The sequence below is a fragment of the Pan paniscus genome, chromosome 10 (assembly GCF_029289425.2).
Source record: "Pan paniscus chromosome 10, NHGRI_mPanPan1-v2.0_pri, whole genome shotgun sequence".
Lineage (NCBI taxonomy): Eukaryota > Metazoa > Chordata > Mammalia > Primates > Hominidae > Pan > Pan paniscus.
Window position 1 is genome coordinate 118267284 of NC_073259.2, and position 17497 is coordinate 118284780.

Sequence of the window (17497 nt, forward strand, 5' to 3'; positions counted from 1 at the left end):
TAGTGAAACCCCATCTCTACTAAAAACACAAAAAAATTAGCTGGGTGTGGTGGCACATGCCTGTAATCCCAGCTACTCGGGAGGTTGAGGCAGGAGAATTGCTTGAACCTGGGAGGCGGAGGTTGCGGTGAGCCGAGATCCCGCCACTGCACTCCAGCCTGGGCGACAGAGCAAGACTCTGTCTTGAAAAAAATTTAAAAAACTTTTCTTACTTTATAAACTTCTAATTAAAAAAAAAAATTGACTTTTTTGTAATAACAGCTTAAAACACAAGCACATTGTATAGTGGTATGAAAATATTTTATTTCTTTATATCCTTCTTTTATATGCTTTTTTCTATTTAAAAAATTTTTTTGGCCAGGTGCAGTGGCTCATGCCTGTAATCCCAGCACTTTGGGAGGCCAAGGCGAGCAGATCACCTGAAGTCAGGAGTTCAAGACCATCCTGGCCAACATGGTGAAACCTTGTCTCTACTAAAAATACGAAATTATCTGGGCATGGTGGCACATGTCTGTACTCCCAGCTACTTGGGAAGCTGAGGCAGGAGAATCGCTTGAACCCGGGAGGCAGAGGTTGTAGTGAGCCAAGATCGTACCATTGCATTTCAGCCTGGGCGACAAGAGAAAGCTCTGTCTCCAAAAAAAAAAAAAGGTGAAAAATTTTTGTTTTTTGTTTTTTTTTGAGACAGGGTCTTGCTCTTGTCGCCCAGGCTGAGTGCAGTGGCACCATCATGGCTCACTGCAGCCTCAACCTCCCGGCCTCAAGCAGCTCTCTCACTTCAGCCTAAGGAGTAGCTGGGACCACAGCCACATACCACCAAGTCTGGCTAATTTTTATTTATTTATTTATTTATTTATTTATTTATTTATTTATTTATTTATTTTGTAGAGGTAGGGCTTGTTATGTTGCCTGTGCTTGTCTCAAACACCTGGGCTCAAGCGATCCACCCGCCTTGGCCTCCCACAGTGCTGGAATTACAAGATTGTGCCACCACACCCAGGCTTTTTTCACTTTTTAAACTTTTTTGTTAAAAACTAAGACACACACCTAGGCCTACACAGCGTCAGGGTAATCAATATCACTGTCTTCCACCTTGAAACATCTTGTCCCACTGAAAGGTCTTCAAGAGCAATAACACACATGAAGATGTCATCTCCTGTAACAATGCCTTCTTCTGGATGCCTCCTGAAGGACTTGCCTGAGGCTGTTTCACAGTTTACTTTTTATAAGTAAAAGCAGTACACTCTAAAATAACAATAAAAAATATAGCATAGTAAATACATAAACCAGTAACATAGTGGTTTATTATCATCAAGTATTATATACAGTACATAATTGTATTGCTATACTTCTATACAACTGACAGTAGATTGGTTTACACCAGCATCACCACAAACACATGAGTAATTTGTTGCACTATGGCATTATGATGCCTATGATATCACTAAGGTGAAAGGATTTTTTCAGCTCCATTATAATCATATGGGACTGCCATCATATATGTGGTCCGTTGTGACTGAAACATCATCCCATGCATGACTGTACTTTTAGCATTTCTAGGTGTTTGTAGCAGGAGATTTTCAAATTATCCCATTCAAAATACTACATTAGAAGAAACTTTGAAACAACTTAAAGAAAACAAAATTTAAATTTCCTCCCTGCCCCCTTGCAATAAAGAAACTGCTTAACCTGAATTCAAATTGTGATTCCACCTTTTTTTTTTTTTTTGAGATGGAGTCTCACTCTGTCGCCAGGCTGGAGTGCAGTGGTGTGATCTCGGCTCACTGCAACCTCCACCTCCCAGGTTCAAGTGATTCTCCTGCCTCAGCCTCCTGAGTAGCTGGAACTACAGGCACGTGCCACCATGCCCAGCTAATTTTTTTGTATTTTTAGTAGAGATGGGGTTTTACCATGTTGGCCAGGATGGTCTCAATCTCTTGACCTCATGATCCGCCCACCTGGGCCTCCCAAAGTGCTTCAATTACAGGTATGAGCCACCATGCCCAGCAGACTCCACCTTTTCTTAGCAGTATAATCTTTGGCAAGGTACTTGGTCTCCCTGAACTTTCTCCAAGCATTATATGGTGGTATTAATATCTCTTTTGAGGTGCCGTTTTGAGATTTAGTTATTGTCAGTGGTACATTTCAAACACCCTAGAATGTTTTACGAAGTTCTTCTAATTAAGCCCCTGCCTAGGTCTTCAGCCTCCCCTCACCATTTCCCAGAAATAAACCAGCATAGGCTGGGCGCGGTGGCTCACGCTTGTAATCCCAGCACTTTGGGAGGCCGAGGTAGGTGGATCACCTGAGATCAGGAGTTCAAGACCAGCCTGACCAACATAGTGAAACCCCATCTCTACTAAAAATATAAAAATTAGCCAGGCATGGTGGCACATGCCTGTAATCCCAGCTACTTTGGAGTCTGAGGCAGGAGAATCGCTTGAACCCAGGAGGCGGAGATTGTAGTGAGCCAAGATCGCACCATTGCACTCCAGCCTAGGCAGTAGAGTGAGACTCCGTCTCAAACAAACAAACAAACAAAAAAAGAAATAAATAAACCAGCATAGTAAACTACTTATAAGTTTCTTAATTATTCTTGTTCTCTGTAGCTTTCAATCCTTTATACATAGTGTTCCTTTTTTTTTAAATACTGTCTTCTCCTTGTTCATCTTCCACCTAACTGTTCTTACTAATCCTTCGTGATTAGCTTAGATATCAATTTCTCCAGGAAGTTGTCCCCACTGATCCCCAAGCCTGGGTTAGGTTCCCGGGAGTCCTGTGTGCCTTCTGTAACACCTTGTGTTTTCCTATCATAGCTCTCAGCAGCCTGTTTACTTGTCTGAACGTTACTTGAGAGGAAGAATTTTTGGCTGTTTTATTCACTATTGTCTCCCCAGCTCCTAACAAAGAACCTGGCACACAGCTCAATACATGGTAGCTATTATTATTATCAGCACCTTCATCTATCATAATTCTCAAATGTCTGGTTGTTGCATAAATAACTCTTAAGTATGCCAAGAAGCTTAGAGTTAAGTTACAAGACTGACAAGGGCATGCATTGTTTCAGAGCCATGTTTGGGACCTTTGTTTTTCACTTATTCAATCATTTTCCCTTTTTATACTAGGAACTGACCCAGGAGTGTGATGAAAAGAAATCCCAGTATGATAGCTGTGCAGCAGGCCTCGAAAGCAATCGGTCCAAATTAGAACAGGTAAGAAGAGAGTTTTTATTTTAACAATTTAGCAAAAACTACCTGTGTGTACACCTGTAGTCCCAGCTACACTGGAGGCTGAAGCAGGAGGATTGCTTGAGCCTAGGAGTTTGAGGCTACAGTGAGCTATGATCACACCACTGCATTCTAGCCTGGGCCACAGAGCAAGACTCTCTCTCTAAAAAAAAATGTTTTAAATACTGCCCGTGTACGCACATTTTCACTACATCAATGTCAAAAGATTCCCAAATCTTTATCATCATCTCCTAAGCTCCAGAGATCTTTATTTCTTTAATTTGTACACACTTAATTTCCCATCTGTACCACTCCCAGCAAAGTACAAGGCTCATTATCTGCTGCCTGGCCTCCCACAGTAAACTCTTACCTATTCTCTTGCTTCTACTCTTGCTCTCCTAAGGTTTATTCTTCATAGGGCAGCCTAAGAAACCTGTTTAAAATTTTTGCCACCCTTCATTGGCTTCCTGTTGCACTTAAAATAAAATCTAACCACCAAACTATGGTCTACAAGGCCCCACCTGCCTTATGAACTTCATGTCCATGTGCTCTACTCCTCATCCATGGAGCTTCAGCCACTCTGACCTTCTTCCTGAGCTTTAAACAGGCCAAGCTTGTTTTCACTTTGGGATTTTGCATGTACTCTTCCCTTCTGCGTGATATACTCTGCTCCTAACTCTTCGCCCTCCCTTCTCCTTTTCATCACTAGGTCTCAGCCTTAGTGTCACTGCCTTTCAGAGATCTCTGATCACCTGATGTTACCCACTCTTCTTCCCAACCTGGCCCACCCAGTCCCTCTATCACATTCTACTGATGGATTTCCTTCATAGCGCTTATCCCCATCTCAAATATCCTTCATTATGTTTCCTTGTTTATGTTGGTTTCTTCTACTTCAGTGAAAGCAGGGAAGCTGCCTGTTCACTTCTGTGTCCTCAGCACTTAGAACAGTGCTGGACACACAGTAGGTACTTAATAAATGTATGATTGGGCCAGATGCAGTCGCTCATGCCTGTAATCCCAGCACTTTGGGAGTCCAGGGCAGGAGGATCACTTGAGGCCAGGAGTTCGAGATCAGCCTGGCCAACATGGTGAAACCCTGTCTCTACTAAAAATACAAAAATTAGCCAGGCGTGGTGGCACGTGCCTGTAGTCTCAGCTCCTCAGGAGGCTGAGGCACGAGAATCTCTTGAACCTGCGAGGAGGAGGTTGCAGTGAGCCAAGACTGCACCACTGCACTCCATCCTGAGTGACAGAGTGAGACTCTGTCTCAAAAAATACAATTGAACTTGCAGGTTATAGAGTGATATGAGTATTCTCTAGAAAAAGATTATCTCTTATTGTGCTAGAATAAACAAAGTTAAAATTGCAGAAGAGGAAATGACTCTGATGGTAGTCCTTTGTTGTACATCTAAAGTCATCGTCGCCATATCTGTCTCATTCTTTCGATAATGTCACCTATCTAAAATTATATATTATAGGAAGTTAGAAGACTCCGTGAAGAATGTCTTCAAGAAGAAAGTAGATACCATTATACAAATTGTATGATTAAGGTAAGACAAAGTAGATCAAAAACATTTCTGAGTTTTTTCTATATCAAAGTCTTCCCTAAAACTTAAGTCTTTCTATTTAGAACCTAGAAGTTCAACTTCGTCGTGCTACTGATGAGATGAAGGCATATATCTCTTCTGATCAACAAGAAAAAAGAAAGGCAATTAGGCAAGTGATTTTGTTGTTTTATATTGAGATACTTAATATTTTCACCAATAAAAGTTTTATAAATAAGATAGAATTATACAAATTTAGCATATTTAAGTAAGTAGACACTAAGATATTATTTAATACTAAATCTTACTAAACATCTAGATATTTTAGCCCTGCTAAGTAGGAATACATATGATTTTATTTCTTGCTTGCTTACTTTTTGATTGTGATAAAATATATAAAATTTGCCACTTTACCCATTTTTAAGTGTACAGTTCATTGGCATTGATTACATTCACAATATTGTACAGCCATCACCACTGTATATTTACAAAATTTTTTCATCATCCCAAACAAAAACTCTTGTAACCATTAAGCAATAACTCTTCATTCCCCGCCACCCAGGAATATATATAATTTCATAATTGCTTTGTCATAAGCAGTAAAGTTGGTCTCTTTTTAAAGTCCCACATGGCCTAGACTCTAGTCATCTGCCTGCTAATTGTGCAGTGTGATGACTGCATTTTAGCTGGAAATTGTGTGATTGCAGTGTACCAGTCTTCAAGAAGGATATATAAATACTGCTTAGTCCTTATATGGTGCTTTTTTTGCAATCCCAGCTTGTGGCATACTGTAATAAATCAAATCCTGCCTAAAAAAAAATACATTTATGGTTGAATTGCTAGGTGTGATAAAATGCAATCATTGAACAACATAAGCCTTCTTTGCTCCTCATCACAATTCAAATATTAAATGTTTTGCTATTACTATTCAGTAAAAATTCAGATAAAATGTAGGACTCACGTTTATTCTAGATTGCATTGAGATTTTGAGTGGCATGTACATTAATGTTATAAAAAGAGGCCGGGCATGGTGGTGGGCGCCCGTAGTCCCAGCTACTTAGGAGGCTGAGGCGTGGGAATCACTTGAACCCGGGGAGCAGGGGCTGCAGTAAGCCGAAATCATGCCACTGCGTTCCAGCCTGAGCGACAGAGGGAGACTCTGTCTTTAAAAAAAAAAAAAAAAATCTAAGAAATAGAGTGTCTTGCAGAATCTGAATTTTTTTTCAATGTAATGCACTAGAATGCAAGCCAGACTGAAAATACTGTATAAATAGAGCAGTGTTTTTTCTAATACTCTAACATATTAAACTAAAAATGTACTTATTCATATTCTTTCATTGTATGTAAACTTTGTTCATATAAATCTATATGGCCAATGATAAGAAATGAGAAAAGTTAAATTTGTTCTTAAAAAATAAAAATTTTTATAAATTAAGTTCTATTTCTTCCAAAGTTATCGATATAAATAGCAAAGAAGGAAATAATTGCTCTTGAACTATTCATTTTCTGATCTGTCTTCTAGCCAGATTTTTTTTTTTTCCGAGACGGAGTCTTGCTCTGTCACCCAGGCTGGAGTGCAGTGGCACGATCTCGGCTCACTGCAACCTCCGCCTCCCAGGTTCAAGCATATTCTCCTGCCTCAGCCTCCCAGGTAGCTGGGATTACAGGCACACGCCACTGTGTTTGGCTAATTTTTGTTATTTGTATTTTTGTAGTTTATATTTTTGTATTTTTGTAGAAATGGGGTTTCACCATGTTAGCCAGGTTGGTCTCAAACTCCTGACCTCAAGTGAACCACCCTCCTCAGCCTCCCAGAGTGCTGGGATTACAGGCATGAGCCACCACGCCCTACTGAAAATGAGGATTCATCAGGACTAATTGCAAAATTTTCCTTTACTTAGACTGCTGTATTTTCTCTTTTTATGGCTTAGGATTTCTTGGAGTCCCAATTTTATATTGTTTAATTTTTTCTTAAATACTGCAGTGTAGCTTCACACACAAAAACAGTCTCTTCTTTGTTGTGTGTTCCTTTACCCCTCATCCTTCAGTTTTGTTTTTTTTTTTTTTTGAGACGGAGTCTCACTCTGTTGCCCAGGCTGGAGTGCAGTGGCGTGATCTCAGCTCACTGCAACCTCCGCCTCCTGGGTTCACGCCATTCTCCTGCCTCAGCCTCCTGAGTAGCTGGGACTACAGGTGCCCGCCACCACGCCTGGCTAATTTTTTTGTATTTTTAGTAGAGACAGGGTTTCACCGTGTTAGCCAGGATGGTCTCGATCTCCTGACCTCGTGAGCCACTGCGCCCAGCCCCAGCCTTCAGTCTTTATCCTTAACATGTCACCTGCTTTAAATCTCACATTTTGTCTTAAATAGTATTGAAATATAATTTTGTTTACAAATAAAATACAATGTTATTATGTTTTTAATTTTTACATTAAAATTATTTTTTTTAGCTTACAAAAGAAATACTTGTAAAAACAACAGTAACCATTATGAAGTAGTGTGCACAGAAGTTGAATGCTGTCCATATTGCCATGTCTCAGAAATGTCTACTGTTAATACTTTGGTGTACATTAAGCCATATTCTTTTCCCATGTGTTTGCTGATACATCTGTATATATGTGTGTTAGTTAATGCATGGGAAATGTTATATGTATGTGTGTATACACACACGTATACATACATATGTATATAAAAATAAGATTAAACTGCACCTGGGTGTGGTGGCTCACACCTGTAATCCTAGCATTTGGGAGGCTGAGATGAGCCAATTGCTTGAGCCCCAGAGTTCAAGACCACCCTGGGCAACATGGCAAAACCCTGTGTCTACCAAAAAAATACAAAAAAATTAGCCCAATATGGCGACACATGTCTGTAATCCCAGTACCTGGGAGGCTAAAGTGGGAGATTCACTTGGGCCAGGGAGGTGGAGGCTACAATGAGGTGTGATCATGCCACTGCACTCCAACCTGGGCAACAGAGTGAGACCTTGTCTCAAAGGAAAAAAAAAAGAGTAAACTACATATGCTGTTTTTCTCTTGATCTAGAATATTTTCCACTTCAGTATTTATAGATTTACCTCGTTCTTTTGTATAACTCATTATTTGTTTCAAGATATGCCATAATTTGCTTAAACATTTTCCCATCTATAGACATTTAGTTTGTTTGCATATTTTCACTATTATAAGCATTGATGAAATAAATAGTCTGCTTTTATGTTTATTTAAGTTATGGGATATTTTTGTAGGATGACTTCCTAGAAGTAGAATTGCAAGATTACATGCTACTTAATGTTTATTTAAAATGTATATCCTTTCTCCTTTCTACAAACCTCTTCAAAAACAATGTGTAATTTAAGCAAATGGGTTGCCATTGTTTTGAGGGTAGATTAACCAGAAATAGTATTCAACATTTTAATTATCTTAATTTCCTATTAAATGTTTTGCTTTCTTTTTTTTCCTTAAATTACTATTTACTTGAAGAACTAACTAAAGATGGGGAAAGACAAAGAATTTGATAATGGGTTTCATTCTGACTCCAGTATCCTAAACTATATTGCCTAGTGTATTTTAGATAGATATATTAATTTATAATTCACTTGTATGATCAAATCATTTGAAGTAAATTGAAAGTAAATCATTATGTTGACTCCCTAGGGAACAGTATACCAAAAATACTGCTGAACAAGAAAACCTTGGAAAGGTAAGAATTATTATTTATTTTTTTAAATGTGTCTAACTGACTCAGGCTTTCAGTACTGTACATGGTTTATGACTGTCTTTGTTTTCAAAAGGTCATAGTACAGTTTTTGAGGGGAAATTGTTCATTCATTTTAAAGATGGAAGACTTCCTTAAGAATTTAGTTTTACAGAAATAAAGGCACGATGGATTTTTGAAAGAAAAAATTATCTATTTTTAAATCACAGAGAGTTCATGATAATGTTCTGCGTTACAGTTTTCAGATTATCCTCAGGCTGGGCGTGGTGGCTCACGCCTGTAATCCCAGCACTTTGGAAGGCCAAGGCCAGTGGATCAGTTGAGGTCAGGAACTCAAGACCAGCCTGGCCAACATGGTGAAACCCCATCTCTATGAAAAATACAAAAATTAGCCAGGCGTGATGGCAGGCGCCTGTAATCCCAGCTACTCTGGAGCCTGAGGCAGGAGAATCGCTTGAACCAGGGAGGCAAAGGTTGCAGTGAGCCGAGATTGCGCCATTGCACTCTAGCCTGGGTGACAGAGCGATACTCCATCTCAAAAAAAAAAAAAAAAAAATTATTCTCAGATATCTCTTTATGAGATAGGTGTAAATTTATTCATTTACTTTATTTAATAAACACAAAGTTCTAGGCCCTAGTCTAAGCGCTTTACAAACATTGATTTATTTAATACAAACAACTGAAAAACCTTGCTTGAGATGCTCAGCTCCCTCCTGCCAGAGTTATCTGATGGCAACTGAAATAGGACTGTATAATTATTTTTCTTAGTTCTCTGAGCCACTCCTAGAAGTGGTAGAGAGTAAGTTATAGCCTTGACCATCAGGACATAAATGACCAACTGATTAGTTAGTCTAGCTGACTTCATAAAGCAACCAATTTAACAAAGACACCAGCTTTGCATTCTTAGGAGAAAAAAAGAAAAAACGTATACTTACTAATAATTCAGAGGAAAGATGACCAGTCATCAAGTGACTTGGCTTCACTCTTAGACTTGTGATTCTAAACAAGCCCTCTAATCACTTTAGAGTTCATTTCCTCATATTTAAACTGAAATACGTAGATGAGAAATTTAAAAATTAAATTACCTAGATTGATTTAGATGAGTTATAAGATCATCTTCATTGATTTTAAGTCTATATTGCATAATGAAGACTAACTGTGTTTCACTATACAACATTTTTTCTGTTTCTTTAGTTTCACTATTGAAAATAATGTTTTCTGGCCAGGCAAAGTGACCCATACCTATTTGTAATCCCAGCATTTTGGGAGGCTGAGGTGGGAGGATTGTTTGAACCCGGGAGTTTGAGATCAGCCTGGGCAACATGGCAAGACCCCATCGCTACAAAAAATAAAAAAATTAGCCAGGCAAGGTGGCATGCACCTGTAGTTGCAGCTACTCCGGAGGTTAAGGTGGGAGGATTGCTTCAGCCTGGGGAGGCAATGCTGCAGTGAGCCGAGATCATGCCACTGCACTCCAGCCAGCCTGGGTGACAGAGTGAAAAAAAAAAGTTTCCTACCACTATCATACCAAAATATCATGCCAAAAATAATTTAACAATAATTATGTTGTTAAACAATAACAATTGGATGTTAACATCCGATACCTAGTGTTCAAAATCTTTTTCCTTTTTTTTCGAGACAGAGTCTCACTCTGTCACCTAGGCTGGCTGGAGTGCAGTGGCACGATCTCGGCTCACTGCAGCCTTGGCCTCCCCACGCTCAAGCGATCCTCCCACCTCAGCCTCCTGAATAGCTGGGACTACAGGAGCATGCCACCATGCCCAGCTAATTTTTGTATTTTTTTTTTTTTGTAGAGACGGGGTTTCGCCATATTGCCCAGGCTCTTAATCTCCTGGGCTCAAGCGATCCTCCCACCTTGGCCTCCCAAAGTGCTGGGATTACAGGCACGAGCCACGACACCTGGACTTCGTATTAGGTTTTCTTTCTTTTTTTTTTTTTTTTTTTGGCAATATATTAGGGAAGGGTCTCACTCTGTTACCCAGGCTGGAGTGCAGTGGTGCAATCTCAGCTCACTGCATCCTCTGCCTCCCAGGCTCAAGCGATCCTCCCGCCTCAGCGGACTACAGGAGTGCACTACCACGCCTGGCTAATTTTTTTGTATTTTTTGTAGAGATGGGGTTTCGCCATGTTGCCCAGGCTGGTCTCAAACTCCTGAGCCCAAGCAATCCATCCACCTTGGCCTCCCAAAGTGCTGGGATTACAGGCACAAGCCACTGCGCCCAGCCTTCTTACTAGGTTTTCTAAGTTTGTAGCATCATAGTTAGGGATTGTTTAGCTGCAAGTTTTCTTTTAAAATACTGACTATATATGGATGTCTAATTTCATTGTCCAAATATTCTGAAACCTGTAAATGATTATATATTTATTGAAGCTTGTCCATTCTTAAAATACAAATGAAAAAATATGGCTTCATTTCCGTCTTAATATGTATTTGTACAGTTTAGCTACTGGTATGACTCAATACATTGGTGATGGCAAAGTTATTCACTCTTATTTACATTTTCCTGGTTTGAATCATTATTAAAAACATATGTGTGTCTATCTATGCTTGTACTTGAAAGATGAATTAGCTCCTAGAAACCTATAAGTAAACTTAAGAAAACAAATGGTATAGAAAACAATGGAGTAATTGGTAAATAAAGGTGATATGTTCCTTACTTTAAAAAAAAAAAAAAAACTTGGCTGGGTGCAGTGGCTCACGACTATAACCCAGCACTTTGGGAGGCCAAGGCAGGCAGATCACTTGAGGTCAGGAGTTTGAGACCAGTCTGGCCAACATGGTGAAACCTCATCTCTACTAATAATACAAAAATTAGCCAGGCGTGGTGGCATGTGCCTGTGATCCTAGCTACTCGGGAGGCTGAGGCATGAGAATCACTTGAACCCAGAGGTTGCAGTGAGCCAAGATCACGCCACTGCACTCCAGCCTGTGCGACACAGTGAAACTGTGTCTTAAAAAAAAAAAAAGCATCCCAGGTGCAGTGGCTCATGCCTGTAATCCCAGCACTTTGGGAGGCCAAGGTGGGTGGGTCACCTGAGGTCAGGAGTTCAAGACCAGCCTGGCCAACATAGTGAAACCCCTTCTCTACTAAAAATACAAAAAACTAGCTGGCATGGTGGCAGGCACCTGTAATCCCAGCTACTCAGGAGGCTGAGGCAGGAGAATTGCTTGAACCCAGGAGGTGGAGGTTGCAGTGAGCAGAGATCACACCATTGCACTCCAGCCTGGGAAACAAGAGCAAAACTCCATCTCAAAGAAAAAAAAAAATGATAGCCTTTATTATGGAAATTTTCAAAACTATATTTTAATCAATCCATATATATCCATCATCCAACTCTAATCATTAAATTCGTGGCCAGCCTTGTTTTGTCTATAATCTCATCCAGTACCTGCCCCAAATTTTTTTTCTAAATTATTTTTAAGCACATCGCAGACTTATTATTTTATCTCATCACATTTCAGTATGTACCATAAACACTCTTTTTGAACATAACCAGAATACCATTATCCTACCGAAAAGAATTTAAAATAATTACGTAACATCCAATACCCAATGTTCAAACTTCACCATGATTTATTTGTTTGAATCAGGATCCTAATAAGAGTCCATACATTGTTATTAGCTTATATATCTCTTAAGTCTCTCTTTCTCCAGGTTACTCCCCCATTACATCACTTTTTCCTTACAATTTATTTGTTGAAAAGAAAAAAAAAACGGTAATTTGTCCTAGTGGGTTTTCAACATTTTGAACTTTGCTGTTGGTAACCCTTTGGTGTCAATTAGCATGTTCTTCTGTCCCCAGTATATCTTGTGAATTGGTAGTTAGATCTAGAAGCTTGATTAAATATGTTTTGATATTTGGCAAGAATACTTCATAGATGGTGGTATGTGCTTCTATCAGGAGGCTTTCTTCTTATGATGTAGACAGCCATTGATAATCATTTCCTAGATCCTTAATTCATTAGAAGTTGCACAGTGGTAACATTCTGATTATGTCATTCATTCTTCATTTATTGACTGGAATAATTCTGTAAAGAGCAACTTCTCCTTATCTTCTGTTTACTTACCCTGAGTTACATTCATATAAGAAAGGTACAATAACTGCTTGATTCACTATTTACTGGTTTTCAAAATGATGAGTTGGTTCTTTATCATCCTTCAAAAGTAATCTTATGACTTTTAGATTGAACATATTTGATATGTTTCAATCTATTGTGATTATTAGTCCCATTCGTACTCAAATTTGGCCAGTGGAAGCCTCTTGAAGTCAGCTTTTGAATCCTTTTGAAAAAATCCTAGTAGACTTTGATGGCTTCTTTGTTTTCTGGTGTGACAAAATGTTCTAATTTCATACTGTACATTTTCTGTCTCAAACCTGAAATTAGCCATTTCTCTAAAAAGTGTTCACCTGTGATTTGTGAATAAATGACCATTATATCAAGGAAAATAAATAAAAAATAAAAGGAAGCCTTCTTGAAGCTGATTCCTCCATTTACTGGGAGAATAGTGAATTCTGTGTACCTTATTTCACTTATGGGATGACACACCATACTTAAAAGGAAAAAAAGAAATAATTTTCATATTTGAAAGCACATATTTGAATCAAATTATAAACATTCATTTGTATAATATTTTAACTAGAGATTTTTGGATTTGTAGGATTTTATATGATTGTCAAAATTGACTTTTTTTTTTTTGAGATAGAGTCTCAAAATATATCAAGTATATTTAAGCAAGTGAACCAATGACTAGCTCATTCCCCAAATGTCAGACTGTATCATTTAAGAAGCAAAGCTTCTTAATCCTCAAACTTCTAGAGTAGATCTAAATTTTCAAGGCAAACAGAACAAACCGAGCCTTTCAAAGTGATGATAGTCTAAGCCCTCTAAGCCAATATAAACTGGACATCCATAGACCTCCTCAGGCCAACTGAGTTTCCCCCCTTCTATACCACCATCTCCTCCTTTAAAGAACAATGAAATCAGTGATTAGTAATTTTTGTACATTGCAACTGTAAACAAATGTAAATGATAATAAGATTTAAAATATATACATACTAACATCAGTTGTATTCATAAAGTTAAAGGTTTCAAACACACATGGTTATGAAGCAAATTAAATTTAATATTTCTGACACAGACAGTGCCCACATCCTGTCTTTGGTTCTTTAAATAACTTTTATAGGTTGTTAGGATTTTTTGACAAGGAAATTATTCCAATGATATAAGAAAAGTTACAGGTTAAGTAGTGCCTTAATTTAAAATCATGTGCAGAAGTCTTAAAATTCTTGGTCTGCCTTAATGGCCTTTCTAAATACTTTTTAGTTTATAAGGATAAAATATTTGTTGTAAGATACATTATTTGTAACATAAACTTAAATAGATGTATTAATATGCCAGGTATTGCATCAAAAAATTTACTGGTTATATTTATATTTTTAAAATTCTGTGTTGTTTTCTATTCCTGTTTGCTGTTAACTTTGCTTTCATTATGCGTAGCTGGGTGGGCAGTATTTAATGGGTGGTTTGAATCTGGTCCTCAGCTTAGTTAATCCTCTTATTTGGGCAAATACCAACTACCAGCATTCTCATTTGTGTCTCAGATCAACTAGTATATTGACCGTATGTTAAAAGAGGAAAGGATGAGGTTGTTCCTTTGCACTCTGCCTCTGTGTCTCTGCTTGCTTTTCTGTCCCTCTTGGTGATTTTCTCACACTCGGTGTCAGTACACATATTTCTGACACACTGCATTTCGTTCTATGTGCACTTTCACCTTCTCTACCAAAATGTCAACTGTAGTTGTCTCTAGCGCATGGGATTATGAATGAATTCCTTTCTTTTCTTTTTCTTCTCTTTTTCTTCTTCTTTTTTTTTTTTTTTTTTTTTTTTTTTTGAGACAGTCTCACTCTGTCACCTGGGCTGGAGTGTAATGGCACGGTCACAGCTCACTGCAGCCTTGAGTTCTCAGGCTCAAGTGATCTTCTTGCCTCGGCCTCCTGAGTAGCTGGGACCACAGGCATGTGCCACCGTACACAACTAATTAAAAAAAAATTTTTTTTTTTGTAGAGACAGGGGCGTCTCACTTTGTTGCCCAGGCTGGATTCTCTCTCTCTTTTTTCCTACCGTGTCACTTATTGTCTCTGACTTTGTGTCTACTCTTGCTTTCAGTCACCCTTCCTCAATTTGCCATAATATAGAACCAAAGTATATTTTTGTAATTTATTGAAGATTCTTTTATTCCTGTTTAAAATTTTAGAGTCAATGAGTAAAACAGTTTTGGCAGGTGGACCATCTAAGATGTTAGTAACAAAAACAATTCTGAGAAGGATTTTGGCTTATTTAATAGTGTACTATTTTCGTAATCACTGGGCCTGCTCTCTGAAGTATATGTGCATACAATTTGATTTATTTGGACATAAATAGAGTATACACTGTTTCAGGATAAGATAGAATATAACATTTAATAACAAGAATATATATAATACATGATAATTTATCAAGTATTTCAATATCTATTATGTCACCTGAAAACATAATCTTACCAAGTAAATACTTTTATTTTCCCCTATTATTAGCCTTGGTTTGTTTTTTTTGTTTTGTTTTGTTTTGTTTTGTTTTGTTTTTAAGAGACAGGATCTCACTCTGTTGCCCAGGCTGGAGTGCAGTGGTGAGAGCATAGCTCACTGCAGCCTCAAATTCCTGGCTCAAGTGACCCTTCCACCTCAGCCTCCCAACTAGCTAGGACTACAGGCATGTGCCACCACCATGCCCAGATAATTTTTTAATTTTTATTTTTGTAGAGACAGAGTATCATGTTACCCAGGCAGGCCTTGAACTCCCCAGCTCAAGCAATCCTCCTGCCTTGGCCTCCCAAAGTGCTGGAATTACAGGTGTGAGTCACCGCGCCCAGCCCCCAGCCTCCTATTATTCACCTTAATTTTTTTTTTTTTTTCCAGAGACGGAATCTCACTCTGTTGCCCAGGCTGGAGTGCAGTGGCACGATCTTGGCTCACTCCGCCTTCCAGGTTCAAGCAATTCTCCTGCCTCAGCCTTCTGAGTAGCTGGAATTACAGGCACATGCCACCATGTCCGGCTAATTTTTGTATTTCATATTTTTGTATTTTTAGTACAGATGGGATTTCACCATGTTGGCCAGGCTGGTCTCGAACTCCTGACTTCAGGTGATCTGCCCACCTATATAGCATGAGTCCTGTTTTCCACTTGAAACTCCAAGCATACCTGACATATAACAGGTGCTTCATAATTATATCTTGAATAAATAAGTATTAGGTTTTAGTATATAGAATATACTGATCCTGTTGGTTTCTTGATAAATTTTTATGTAAATGGAAATTCTAAAACAAAATGTGGACATTTCTCAGGCTTAGGCTAACAAATGAATTATTTTAAAGCTATATGAGCTATAACTATACATTCTTGAGTAATATGTCATGTATATCCTCCTAGCTGGTTTTCGTTGGAGAACTAGAAAGGCAAGCAGTTTGACTTAGAGTCTCATAGTGGTGCGACTGCAGCTCACTGCAACCTCCACCTCCCAGATTCAAGCCATTCTCCTGTCTCAGCCTCCTGAGTAGCAGGGACTACAGGCACACGCCACCATGCCCTGCTAATTTTTGTATTTTTAGTAGAGATAGGGTTTCACCTTGTTGATCAGGCTGGTCTCGAACTCCTAAGCTCAAGTGATCTATCCGCCTCAGCCTCCCAAAGTGCTGAGATTACAGTCGTGAGCCACCATGCCTGGTCTATTAACCTTAATTGATAATTGAGAAAACTGAAGTCCCAAGAAATTAAGTGCCTTGCTTACCACTAGAGGAGACAAAACCAGATTAAAACCGAAGTCTTCTGACTTCCAAACTCTACATTCTTCTTTTCACACCATGATACTGTTCCACTTTCCTAACTATCTTTTTCTCTCACTTCCTTTTATAGTTTTGTGTAGTTTTTTTGGTTTGTTTTTGTTTTTTGTATTTTCTTTGAGACAGAGTCTTGCTCTGTTGCCAAGCTGGAGTGTAGTGGCGTGATCTCGGCTCACTGCAAACTCCGCCTCCCAGGTTCAAGCGATTCTCCTGCCTCAGCCTCCCGAGTAGCTGGGACTACAGGCGCGCGCCCCCATGCCTGGCTAATTTTTTTTTGTATTTTTTTGGAGAACTAGAAAGGCAAACAGTTTGACTTAGTGTTGGATTTAGTAGAGCTCTTGATCTCCTGACCTCATGATCTGCCCACCTCAGCCTCCCAAAGTGCTAGGATTACAGACATGAGCCACCGCGCCTGGCCTTAGTTAACTTTTATAATCTTAGTTTTGGTACATTATAGAGTATGTGGTTTAGCTAACTATTATTTATCTACTGTAGAAAACATACCATATTCCTCTGACTATAGCAATAGAAATAAACCCCTGTAACTGAGATTTAATTATTCTTGTTTTTTTTTAATGATAGAAACTTCGGGAAAAACAAAAAGTTATACGAGAAAGTCATGGTCCAAATATGAAACAAGCAAAAATGTGGCGTGATTTGGAACAATTAATGGAATGTAAGAAACAGTGCTTTCTGAAACAACAAAGCCAAACTTCCATTGGTCAGGTAATTCAGGAGGGTGGGGAGGACCGGCTAATACTGTGAATTCTTGTGTCATCATTTGGGGTTTTACTTGATACCACTAGCTATAAGCCTAATCTCATAATGTATTTCTTTTTTGAAACTGATTTGTATAGCATTTTGTTTTCAGAAGAGCCATTCTTTATTAAGTTTTCATAGAAAATAATGTTAAGGTAGATTTAGTTTGAATGTTTTTTCATATGAAAAAGAGGCTTTTATTCTTTTGCATAGTTTAGACATCACTGACGTCTTCTGAGTTTTATAAGACAGGAAACTAAGTTTACTATCTGTAAATGTAAACATATGTCCATTAAGAAACATGTAGTTTTTTTTTAGAATGTAATAACCCAGTGGCTTACTGTTTTTCTTAAT

The 17497-nt window shown here is 38.5% G+C and overlaps 1 protein-coding gene across 6 annotated transcripts in view; it reads left to right on the plus strand.

The window, feature by feature from the left end:
• IFT81 (intraflagellar transport 81) overlaps window positions 1–17497 on the plus strand; it is a 151964-nt gene that overhangs the window by 120848 nt on the left and 13619 nt on the right. For 3 of the 6 annotated variants that reach the window (XM_055096120.2, XM_055096119.2, XM_055096121.2), the window contains 5 exons: window positions 3126–3212; window positions 4706–4777; window positions 4858–4943; window positions 8425–8470; window positions 16967–17110. In XM_055096120.2, coding sequence (XP_054952095.1) covers window positions 3126–3212; window positions 4706–4777; window positions 4858–4943; window positions 8425–8470; window positions 16967–17110 — 435 coding nt within the window. Of the gene's footprint in view, window positions 1–3125; window positions 3213–4705; window positions 4778–4857; window positions 4944–8424; window positions 8471–15463; window positions 15761–16966; window positions 17111–17497 lie in introns of those variants that run through there. The other 3 variants (XR_010108964.1, XM_034934460.2, XM_055096122.2) reach the window with 3 other exon arrangements.